The 12,820-nt window shown below is 41.6% G+C and overlaps 1 protein-coding gene across 2 annotated transcripts in view; it reads right to left on the bottom strand.

Annotated features, from left to right (window-relative positions):
* The window catches only part of PRKG1 (protein kinase, cGMP-dependent, type I), a 1,350,404-nt gene that overhangs the window by 798,672 nt on the left and 538,912 nt on the right, over nucleotides 1-12,820 (bottom strand). For both annotated transcript variants that reach the window (XM_019507769.1, XM_019507768.1), the window contains exon 3: nucleotides 9,955-10,068. In XM_019507769.1, coding sequence (XP_019363314.1) covers nucleotides 9,955-10,068 — 114 coding nt within the window. The remainder of the gene's footprint in view (nucleotides 1-9,954; nucleotides 10,069-12,820) is intronic.

Below are 12,820 nucleotides of genomic sequence, written 5' to 3'. Positions count from 1 at the left end.
GGGAAAGTGTTTTTTTTAAACTTGAAATGTACGTAATGTTAAAAATGTAATTTGGACACAGAGGACATCTTTCAAAAACATACAACATCCTTAGCATATTAATCTATTCCTTTCACAAAATTACTGTTTCCAGAAATTAGAAATTTCTATTCTAAAAATAGAATTTTAGGGCTATTAATTTAACAGGATTATTCTGAAGTCATGATAACCATTGCATGTTATTAATAACATTTTAATAACAATTTATTAACAGTTTTATTTTATCTATAAACAGGTCTTTTCAAATATTAAAAAGCTTTTACATACAACTGGACTTTTTCACTCCAACTCACTGGATATTCCCTCATATCATTAAAGTTTCCTAACAAATATATTCAGGATCAGCATTTAATATAACTTTCTTCAGGCTCACCAAATAGCAAAATATTAAGGTTCTATTTGCTTAGGAATAGGAAAATAAATATTTGGGGGAGGGGGTTGTTACTTATTTCTCTATCAGGATACAGAAGGGTTCCTAATTAGCAGGATTACATATATATTAACCTCATTTTTTCTCCAGGGTAGTGGAAGGAGTATGTCAGTGTAGCGCATTCTTCCTTATTACAGCTAGGGATAATAGCTGCATTTATAATTTAATTGTTTTCTCTGCAAGGCGCTTTGGAACATGTGCTGTTTCAGTTTCTCATTTAGAAATATCTACACAACAAAATATGATGCCTGATGAATTTGGTCACTGACATGCTGAATTAGAAGTAAACTAACTCTCCTGGCTTCTGTTTTCCTTCCTGACCTAATAGTATTTTCTTCCAGTTTTAAAACTAGGTTTTTTGTTCTTTCTTTGTACACAGAGTTCTCATTAAATAGCTAGATCTGGACAAGTCTTAGCTTTTCACTTTTACAAGATATTTGTTGTTAGTGTTAAAATTTGCATTAGTAACTTGTCATGTCATAGAACATTTGCAAGTAGGTATTATAGGATGTGACGCCTATAACAATAAAAGTTTGCAAAGGACAGTAAAAAAAATATACATTGTCTCTCTTCTTTGCTTATGTCCACAGTGCTAGAGTCTAAAGTAGGGGTGGGAAATTATTTTGGGTGAAGGGCTGCTTAACAAGTTTTGGTAAGGCATCAAGGGCTGCAAGGGTAGCTCCACCCCTTGGCAGGTGCCCCCTGGTCACCATCTTGTGACTATAAGTCCTGCTCTCTAACCCTGACTTTTGCCACTGGGAGTCTCTCCCCTTGTCCAGGAAGTATTCCTTTGGGGCCAGTTTGCTTGTATATTGTGTGTGGGGGGCTGGCTGGGGGAGTATGTGGTTGGAGGTTGTGTGGGGTGTAGGTATGGTGCAGGTGCAGTGTGTGGGGACGTAGGAGATGGGTGTGTGGGGGGTGTATGTATGTGGGTGTGGTTGAGGTGTGGGGTGTGTGAGACTTCTGGGTGTGAGTGTGTGGGTATGGTGTGGGTGGGGAGTGTTTGGGTGCTGAGGGGAGTGGGGCTCTGCCTGCAGCTCACTCTGGTCCTGCTCATGCAGGGCAGGGGAGTGTGTGTGGTTGGAGGAGGGAACATGAAGGAGCTCAGCTGCTCACAAAGCCCTCCTAGGGTGGCACAGCCAAGATGGGGGAGCAGCAGCAGGAGCCAGCATGCACTTGTTGCAGCCCCACCAAGCAGGCAAGTGAGAGAGAAGCAACAGCAGCAGAAGCCAGCGCAGACTCAGCTGCAGCCCCATCCGGTAGGTGTGGGACAGACACTAAGAGAGCTGGTGATGCCAGGCTCAGCTCCCTTTCTCCCCTCCCATCTCACAAGGGCTTCTGTTGCTGCTGGTGGTGGTAGCTGCTTTCCTCCTCTTTCCTGAGTTCCTGGAGGCTGGGGGAGCCCAGCAGTGCCCTGGGCAGTGGCAGCCGCGGAAGCCCTGCTCAGAAGCTGTGCTGATGCTGGGGGAGGCTTGGAGTACAGCACACTCTGCCTCAGGCAGGACTCAGCCCCACGCAGAGTACAGCAGGGGCAGCCACGGGCAAGGACAGATTCAATTAATTTGTGTGTGCCTGCCTCTGGGCCAGATCCAATCAACTGGTGGGCTGGATCCGGCCCACAGGCCATATTTTGCCCACCCCTGCTCTAAAGAACAGTGGGTAATTCCACATTATCTTTTCAACTGGTCATTGGTTTGGTACTGATTGGTACTGCGGTATATGACTGGAAGAACAATTGAGATTGTGTGGGCAGCCAAAGTATGCATATGACAAGAAGCATTCCATGTGACTTTTCCTACATCTTTTAATTCAACCACATTCTCCTGCTGGTAGCTGCGTATTCTGCTGATACTGGAATGGCAACGGAATTTGACTTAAAAAAAAACACTAGTTTCTGGATTTGCTCTAGCACTCACCTGATCAGTGGTGTACAAACATGCTTAAGTATTTAACCTAATACTAGCATACTTGTTTGACACAAATGCTGTAAGGGAAAAAAAAGAACAGCTAGGTAAACACTAGTGCAATACTAAACATTCTCTCTTATTTTAAGTGTCATACTGAATCAAGAGGAAGATTTATGAGTGATCTAAAAATATGGTTTATAACTGTTACTGTTAAATATTTCTCTATAGGACACATTTGCAGAAATTGAAGAGCCATGTTATTTTTTCCTTTTTTTGTATAGAACAGAAGTCATATATTGGAATCAGGAAGGCTAACATTGGTGAAATTTGGTTCTTTTTGTGATGGTTCTCCTTTCAGGTTTCAATGTCATCAAGATTTTCAGTCTGACCTTTGAAGAATATTGGATAATATTCAGGTGTCAATTTTGTGCTAGCTGCATGTAGAGTGAAATGATAGGCAAGAAACCCAGATATTTTAAAATATACTCTCCATCAGAATAGCCAATATTTTTGCTTTAGTATCTGGAAACCTGAAGCAAAACCTTCAGAATTACGAACTTAAAGTCGGGCTTCCAAAATCTAAAAGCCTAGCACCCAGATGATTCTATTAAGTCAATAGGAGATGTTCAGATCAAATCTATCCTAATTTAAAATTTCATGGTATTATGAATACATTCTAAACACTTCCTTAGTGATGGTTCTCTCCAAATGTGAGTTGCAACTTGAAAGGGTTCACATAAGACAGAAGGGATGTCACAGATGGTTGAAAAAAAGCTATACTTCAAATATATTTTAAATGATTCTGAAAAACAGCAAAGATGAAAAAAATTGTTCATCTCTTTACGGCCCTCACGTTATAAGATGTGAACCCCACTAATGGATTGGCTTAGATCCATGCACAAAGTAGTTGCTCTAAGTATTATTATACTTTAACGTGAAAGTATCCCTGTAAACAAATTATGAAAAGATATGTCAATACACCTAAGCAACCAACAGGCTGGTAATAATAATGGGCCCCAAAATACTGTTAGCTCCATTGTATCATATCATATACATTATTCAATTTTTGTTAGACCTTCATTCTGGCAATTCAGTAGTAAAGGACAGTGGCAAGGTGTTCCAGTGACAGCTCAGAAATGGAGGGAAAGTGTGGAATGCCAAAAGCAGAGGTTTGAGTAGACACTGATTGATTACCAGAGATCCTGGTTTTCTCTGATTAAAAAAATCAGAAATTCTCTGATTAATGCCCCATCCCCCATTCACATTTTTCCATGATTAAAACAAAATGCCATATCAATCTAAATAATATATAGTGATGTTTTGTTTTCATCACAGAAAAATGTGGAGGGGGGGTTAAATCAGAGAATTTTGCCTTTGTTATCGGAGAAAACCAAGATCCCTGTTTACAATCATAATGAACAATGGGTTCTGAATTTGGGGATTTTTTAAAAAATTAAACAATAACTTTACATCACAAAAGGCCAACTGATCAAAACTCAAACTTTTTACAGATGTTATGAATTTTGTCCAAAGCTTCTCATCTGTAAGATGGAAACTTTAGTCAAAACCAGAATAAGATTGGGGGGACGGACCATAAAGTGCCCAATGATTAGTGCTTTCATCTGCAATGTAAGATGCAATGGTTAACATATTGCCTCTACCTGATTCCAAGTAAGGACTAGAAACTGGGTCTTCCACATCTCAGTGCTATCACCACTACATCATAAAGTTAAATAATCTCTGTGTATCTAAGAAAAATATTCACTAAGCCAAAGTGGAACCATTTCAACAGAAGAATGGTAAAGATCTGTTTATACATGACCACCATGCCTGACAGATGGAAGCACTCTTCAGAAAACTTGGAAAGTAGTAACAGGGAGTACAGAGAAGACATCTCAAGTAATTTATTCTTACTTCTGACTTCGAGAGAATTAACTAGTCAAGAATGATTAGGAACTCATAAATCAACATTTCAGGGAAGTTCAAACTCTGCTTAGGTCTGTCTGTCTAGTGAATCACAGAGAGGATAACTTAACCCTTTAATCAACTTACTGTTCACTTGGTAATATGCGCTGAGTCAATACAAGACAAAATGAGAGACCTCTTCTGTGAGAGCATTCTGCAGCCCTCTCTCCTCAAAAATCAGCAAATTTTAGGCCTATGAGAAATGGAAAATATTTGATTTGGATTCAGCCAATTCAGAGGGACAGTGATTTGATTTGGTGATGTGAATCACTGTCCCAATTCGATTCAGCTGATTCAGATCTGAAGACTTGGCGCCAATTCAGAGACTCGGCCATAGACTAAACAGACAGTAGTCCTCAAGGACACTGGATAAAGCTGCCCCCAGCTGGTAAGTCTGTTGTGGTGGGTGGCGGGGGGGAAGGCTCATGTGGGGGGAAGATCAATGCCCCTACAGCGAGGGAGGGATTAGGACTGGGGCTGGAACAAGCTGTCCAACTGGGGCAGCGGGGCATGGGACTCAGGGAGGGGGGCTCATGCCACTGTGTGCTGCCATGCACTTCCGGTCTGGGACGGCATGGGAGCACGTGTATGCTCCTGGATCTGCGTGGGGTGAGCTGGGCCAGGCTGTGCTCCGGATGGGTGGCAGAAGGTGCTGGGAGAGGAGGCTATGCCCTCCTGCTGTTCACCCAGCCTCCCCACAAATCCTGGACAAGCCGCGGCTACACCCCAGCTGGGCAAGTGGCGGCAGGGCATGGGGGCAGGCATGTGCACCCAGATCAAAACGGGGCCAGTCATAGAAGCTATGGGGAATTTTAGGGTGGCTGCAGTCCCCCCAAAGCCAGCACTCCACTGTGCTCTGTGGGGCAGGCAGAGCCAGGGATGCAGTTGGAGCTGCGGCTGGGGCTAGCCACCCAGAGCACAGCCCTGGCTCCACCCACTCCATGGAGTGCAGCCCAGCAGCAAGGGTTAGCCTCCCAGAGTGCAGCCCAGCCCAATCTGCCCCGCACCCATCCAGGAGTACATGCCCGCTCCCGTGACCTCCCAGACCGGTGGCACACAGTGGTGCACAGTGGTGGGAGCCCCCCTCCCTGAGTCCTGCACCCCCCACCAGCCAGGCAGCTTTTCCCAGCCCCAATCCCTCCCTCACTGTGGCGGTACTGATCTGCACCCCCATGCCCCTTCCCTCCACCCACCACAACAGACTTACCAACTGAAGGCAGCTGTGTCAACCAAGGTAAGGACTGCTGCCTGTTTAGTTTATGGCTGAATCAATTTGGTGGCTTCTGATTCAATTTGGAGCTTTTAATGGGTCTTCTGTTTCCATCTGGATTTGGAGATTCGGCCACTGTATTGGGCTGAATCTCCTCCTCTGAATCGAATCAGCTACCAAAGCTTTGTACAGCGCTAGCAAATTTTACTGTTTCTGATGGAATGCCCTGATTTATTAATCAGTCTTTAAAATTATCATCACAATTTCATAGATTTCATAGATTTCTAGGGTCAGAAGGGACCTATTAGAACTTCGAGTCCAACCCCCTGCTCTGGGCAGGAAAGAGCACTGGGGTCGTGACCCCAACCAGGTGCTTGTCTAACCTCTTGAACACCTCCACAGTAGGGGAAAGCATGACTCCCTTGGAAGTCTATTCCATATTTTGGCAACCCTCACCATAAGGACATCAGGAAGAAATTCTTTATGTCCAATCTAAATCTACTCTCCTTCAGTTTATGGCTATTGTTTCTAGTAACCCTGAGAGGCACCCTGGTAAACAGAGTATCCCCTATTTTCTGCTGACCCCCCTGATGAGTTTGTAGACAGCCACAAGATCACCTCTCAGCCTTCTCTTGCAGAGGCTGAAGAGATTCAGGTCCCTCAGTCTGTCTTCATAGGATTTTACCTGCAGGTCCTCAACCATCTGAGTAGCCCTCCTCTGAACCCTTTCCAGATTATCCACATCCCTCTTGAAGTGCAGCGCCCAAAACTGGACACAGTACTCCAGTTGCAGCCTCACCAATGCTGCATAGAGGAGAAGAATCACCTCCCTAGACCTGCTTGTGCTGAACCTGCTAATGCAAGAAAGAGTGTGGTTAGCCTTATTACCTCATCGCATTGGTGACTCATGTTCATTTTTGTATTGACTGTGACTCCAAGGTCCCTTTCCACTGCTGTGCTACACAGAATGGCACTTCCCAGTCTATAGGTGTATTGCTGATTTTTTTCTCACTAGGTGCAGCACTTGGCACTTATCTTTGTTAAATTGCATCCTATTCTGATCTGTCTACTTCCCCAGTCTATCCAAATTGGCCTGAATTCACTCGCTACCCTTTAGTGTGTTTACCATACCCCATAATTTGGTGTTGTCTGTGAATTTGGACAGAGTGCTTTCTACACCCTCATCCAGATCGCCAAAGAAGATATTAAACAGTACTGGTTCAAGGACCGGGACTTGGGGGACACCACTGCCCACATTTCTCCAAGTACAAACTGACCCATCCACCACCACTCTCTGGGTGCGTCCCATGAGCCAGTTTTGCATCCACCGGACTGAAAAAAATCCATGTCACAGCTACTTAATTTACTAGTAAGAATTGGGAGTGACACCATGTAAAAAGCCTTTTTAAAATCCAAGTAAATAAAATCTACCTCTACTCTTGCATCTAAGCACTTCATGACCTGGTCATAAAAAGAGACCAGGCTAGTCAGGCAGGATTTGCCTGCTATAAACCCATCCTGGTTGCTCCTTAACATTGTATTGCCTGCTGGTCCCCTACTAATGTGATCCTTAACGATTTTTTCTAAGGTCTTGCCAAAAATAGATGCTAACTGGTCTATAATTACCCAGGTCCTCCTTCCTCCCCTTCTTGAAAATAGGAACCACACTGGCCCTTTTCCAGCCATCTGGGACCTGCCCTGAGCAACATGAGCTCTCAAACAGTTGTGCCAGTGGTTTCACTATGACATTGGCTAATTCCTTTAGTACTCTTGGGTGAAGATCTTCAGGGCCTGATGACTTAAATATGTCCAATCCCTCCAAATGTCCCTTCACCAGGTCAGTGGTAATCGTTGGTGAACTGGTATCTCTCTCAAGCCAGACTAAAGTCTTCCTAGGGACTTGCACTCTTCTATCTTCATAAGCTAGATTAATCTTAGATGAAAGTGATGAAGAATGTACCTGACTCACCAGGTGATTACAATTGACTGATTACTGTATATTCCGCTATTTTAACTTGGTGGGGATCATCTTTCATCAGTAAAACACTCCCATCCATCGCAGTGAACTGTGACTGTATTCATAATATAGCGCTTCTTCTATCATTAAATTTGGTTTCAGAAACTTTATTTGGTGTAATTATAATATTTAATCTTCTTCTGGATAAACGTGAAGCTCTGGGCTTTCCCTTAGCATATCTTTATAAACCATCAGGAAAATCATCTAAAAATCAGTGATGAAATCAGTTTCATCACTATTACTCAATCAGTTTCTTCAAATAATGAATGAGAAACTTGCTCTTGGCTGACTGAAGTTCTTGCTTCTGCTTACTCATTACCATCAGGTTTATTAGCTCTTACTAGTAACTTCCTTTCTTTAGTTTTAATAAGTAAATTGACAATATTTAGAGGGATCAAAATCATGTACAAAAACAATCAGATATTTAATGAGATTTTTAGTGGCAAGGACTACAATTTAAACTCATTAGTCAATATGTATCCTAAATTATGCTATGTACCTCAAGGTACTGGATATATATCATTAAGATCTTGCTGAAATATTTACCAAGTCGAATGGCGACTTCACATGTCACTGCACTTGAAAGGTTATAAAGCTGATCACAATTATATTGCTGCTCACTTGTGTGATAATGAGATAGAAATTACATTTAAATCACTTGTTAGCATCCAAAATGCAATTACATACACAATAGCTTCCTAGAGAAGAGGTGCATAATTACCATCATTTTTATATGCCAGAGAGAAATCAAAAGAAGACTTAAGAAATAGTGTTGCCCACTTTTTTCTTAAAGAAAGGTCCCTTTCAGGATAGCAATAGAAGTGACCTTGCTCTTGCCCTTAATTTAACAAGGAAAGAAAGATGCAGTTAAAACTAGTTACCAACTGACAGCTGGAAAAAAGGCTAATGAGAAGGGACAGTGTGCAAAAAAATAGGCATAAAAAACCCTAATTGTAGCTAGTGCTGTATCTGTTGCTATTCAGTTGCTTGCAGAAGCTGGCTGAAAATGTACAGCATGCAAAACCAAAATCCTGTAACATTAAATAACCAATAACTAACCTCCTGTTTTCTGTTCTAGCAAAGTGGTGGGTGATGTGTACCCACATAATGTGGTACATCATCGAGAGAGGGAAGGCACTGGAACTTCAAATGTGGGTGTTTCTAAAAGATAATACATTATGCTGCTCTAAATAGAGAGAACTCCATTCTGACAGTTTGCTGACAAGGGAAATGCCGTGTGTGGATCCGGGTGAGAGTACAAAGAGACACTAAAACAGTACAGCAACCCAAGCTCCGAAGACCTGAGGTTGTCATACAATGATCTCCTGATTTTTTCCCTGCTCACCACATACTTCACTTTCAGGTTCTAGGTGCTGTTAGGCCTCAGAAGGCAGCAAATGAAGAAATTAAATTATCCATGGACTGATTTTTTTTCCCTTGGTTTCTTTTTCTGGGGGGGAGGGGGTTGCATGAGCAAGTATAAGCCATGATACTAATATAGGTATTCTATATTAAACCAAAATCAAAGGTACAGAATGCCACCGCATCTGAGACATTTTCCTCCTTTCTTCAAATTCAAATCTTTAGATTCACTGACAGCATAAACACCATAACAACGTTAAATTAACAACAACAACAAAAATAAAAAAACAGGTGGTTCAGCTACAAATAACAGAGAAACTGCATCTTTGCTCTCCTAGCAGAAGCAGGGAGTGAAACAACATAATAAAGTGGACAGTATCAAACCAGTTAGTGCCCATAGTCTGCCACCAAATTTACTGACATACAGAAAAAACAATTATCCATTTTACTGTGATGACTAATGAATTAGAGAAGGTCCTTTCAATCTTTCTTAGATGCTTATCTGGCCCCATCACATCAGTATTTGAAATTTTTCCTGCTTTTAGGCCACACCTCTTGAATGTAGATAATACACTTCCTATTTTCCAGAAGGAAATTCAGGTGCAAAGTATCTAAGTGAGTTACCAAAGGCCTCACTGGAAATAATAAGTTCTTAGATGGTGCATTCAACAATGTATCATCGCAGTATACAATTTTTCCCCTCATTTCCACAGATCTAAGGTATGTAAGCGAATTACCATAGGTGAAAGCAAACATGAGATTGTGAAAAACTGAATTTTGTTTAACTACTTCCAGCTGAGGAGCAAAATATCATCTCCAATGAGATACAGGGAATGAAATGTGTCATATTAATACCCAAAGCTAATTTAGAAAAAAGTTGACCAGCTTAGTAAAGCTGAAACATTTTAATAAGTTTTTTTAACCATGAATGCCTTATGAAACTGATAGCCAGCCTAAGTGTACTCAACCCTGATATTAACACCTTTGTAAATAATACAAAGTTTAAACTCTAAAATGGCCTTACTTTTGACAGTTGCTGTTCGGGTGCAATTGTAAAGGATGGCTAGCTCCCCAAATACTTTGCCAGGTCCCATGGTGCACAGCTTTACACCTTCTTTTGTCACTTCAACCTTCCCATCTGTAAAGAAAACAAATAGCTTTTAAAGTTGTAAACCCTCACTCTCTCATATCTAGTCTATTTCTCTACATTATCAACCATCAGTGATATCCTTAAGGTAAACTAAGGAAGTGTTGTAGAAGGGAAATTATATTATATAAAACTTAGACAATTATTTTATAAGGAAAAAGTATAAAGTTGATTTTTCTTAATGGTGCTTAGCAAACTTAGACCAAAGCTTAATAGTACATTAAAAAAAACTAAACTTTTTAAAAAAATAAGACACTTGCATGTGATTCTCCCCCCTCACCCCACCCAATTTTATGAGTTGAAGATAAAACAACAGGAGATTTAGGATTTTAACATGACAAGTGAGAAGTGAACTGAGTAATTTTGCCATTTTAACTAAGAAAATAATGCCTTAGAACACTCATCTATGAATAATGCAGCAATTATCAAAATTACTTTGACACATGGCAATTACGTAATTCTTATCTTTCAGTATCTTTTTCCTTTTGAATATCTTATCTTATATGAACAAGTCCATTTCATTTGCTTACCAGCAATGCACATATAAGGGATATTTAATAGTAAAGGCTGAAGGGAAAGACAGAAGATGGGGACCAAGTAATATTTTTCAAAAGACGTAAAAAGAAAGAATGCCAGAGGAAAAACTGGAAAGAAATTACCCACACTACCTTTGTATACAGCTATTAAACATGGTTTTGAACTATGATTTATAAGCAAGTTGACATCCATAAAAACAAAATAAGGAAGTAGAATATAAATCTGTAGAAAATTCCAGTTATTACACCCAGGGCTGATATTTATGGCATGACAGATGAACAAGAAAGGAAAATAAATCAGCAAATAATCTGAACAGGGAGAAAATCCCCTCACATAGCCAACGTCCTCCTGGAAGTAGGGCCCTTCAAAACAACTGGCATCTCTTGAAGATCACATTTTTAAAGAATGTCTACTGCCAAAGCCCCATAAAATTTCTGTGCAACAGGTCCAAACTGCATATGAACTGTTATTTAGAGGAAAACAATATCCATCCCTGAGTAATTATATTTAAAGTAATTAAAACAGTTAACATAGAGTTCATGTTCATTGGCCCCTCAATAATATACTTTATTTTTACAATATTAAATGATTTACAAGAATTCTAAATCTGAAACAAAAGAAATTAATTTTGGGATCCAACCAAGAAACAACTGAATAATATTTCCTACCATGTGATTGGGTCAGACTAAATTATGTTCACTACCCCTTCTGGGCTCATTAATCCATTTGCTCAGCTAAGTTTATACTATCCATCCTTAAATTTGGCCTTTTCATTTCCAATTCAAAGGATTTGCTTTAACTTAATAAAATACCCTCCTTTCCATTCTAGTTATTACAGAGTAACACTGATATGTTAAAATGAATATCACAAGGTCCACGCATACTCTCATGAACTCACCACTGTATAAACAAAACATTTCAGAACCAACAGTCATCCCAATTTTACTCATAATATTATTATATTCTATAAACATAGCACAACATAAAGAAGTTACAGAATGCTAGCATAACCTAACATACAAGATCCTTACCAGAAATTCAACAAACTAAATAAAATTCAACTGAAAATATTAATGGATTTTTTCCATTACGAACAAAGGAAATATTAAGTCAGAGTGGATGCTATAAATCAAGTAAAGTTTATAGAGAGGAAGTAAATAGAAATCTGTTTTCTTTCAGACTGTAATGCTTATTCAACTTTAAGGCTAAATACAGAAAGTCTAAAAGCCTGAAGCTGAATCGATTCAATCTTTGCAGGTTAGTCTAAACTTCATAGATTGAACCAATAAGCAAGTGTGCAGATATTCACTCTTGATTCTGGAAATGCAACAACACACCTGCAGTGGCCCACGCTAGAAGCTGGGAGGTGCTAGAGCATGCCTCCATGCTCAGCTAGAGCAGACAGCATGGGCCAAGGCTGGCCCATCCACCCTGTACAGTGAGGGTGGGTTGCAGGGGAGGTTTAAAGATCCTAGGATGCTGAAGGATTTAACTGAAATCTGGAGGGGATCTGGGACAGAAGTTCAATAAACTAATTTAACCTAAATCAGTTAAGTGGGAGGAGTAGGAGGAAGCGGCTGCGTGGAGCCGGGCCGGGTCAAGCCCCTGCCCAGGCCCCTACTTCGCCCAGCCCCCCAGAGAGCCACGTGACCGGAGCCACGCAAACAGGCTGCACAAACAGGCACATTGTCTGCCGGCACGTTAGTTAGTGCGGAGTTCGCCCAGGAGGGGGCACGGGAGGGCCCGAGACCCTGCCTGCAAACCCCCCAGGGTAGTCAGTCCCAGCCATAGCCAGCCTACCAGAGGCATGACATGGATGGGCATGCACCGCACCCCGAGGGTCCCCTCAGGATCTGCAGCCCCCCCATCGGACACCTTAGAGACTGCCACCCAGACAGACACATGGTTCCAGGCTCCACGCAGACAGAGCTCCTGGCTCTTGGCTGCGGGGGCTACCTGTCCCTTTTTCAGGCTCTGGGGCCCGGGAGCATGCCACCTCCGCGTGTGGCTTCTACTCCCTCTTGGCGAAACTGGCCAATTGTGGCCTTGGGTCCACCACGATCTGCTGGCTGCAAAAATGGCTCCATGGTCGGACCCAGAGGGTTGTAATTGATGGCAGTCACTCATCATGGTGTCCTGTGACCAGTGGGGTCCCTCAAGGCTCTGTCCTTGGACCCATATTGTTCAACATCTTCATTAATGATGT

This window comes from Gavialis gangeticus, unplaced genomic scaffold (assembly GCF_001723915.1).
Source record: "Gavialis gangeticus isolate Ggan-Ray unplaced genomic scaffold, GavGan_comp1, whole genome shotgun sequence".
NCBI classification, from domain to species: Eukaryota; Metazoa; Chordata; order Crocodylia; family Gavialidae; genus Gavialis; species Gavialis gangeticus.
This window is presented reverse-complemented; position numbering and strand designations above follow the sequence as displayed.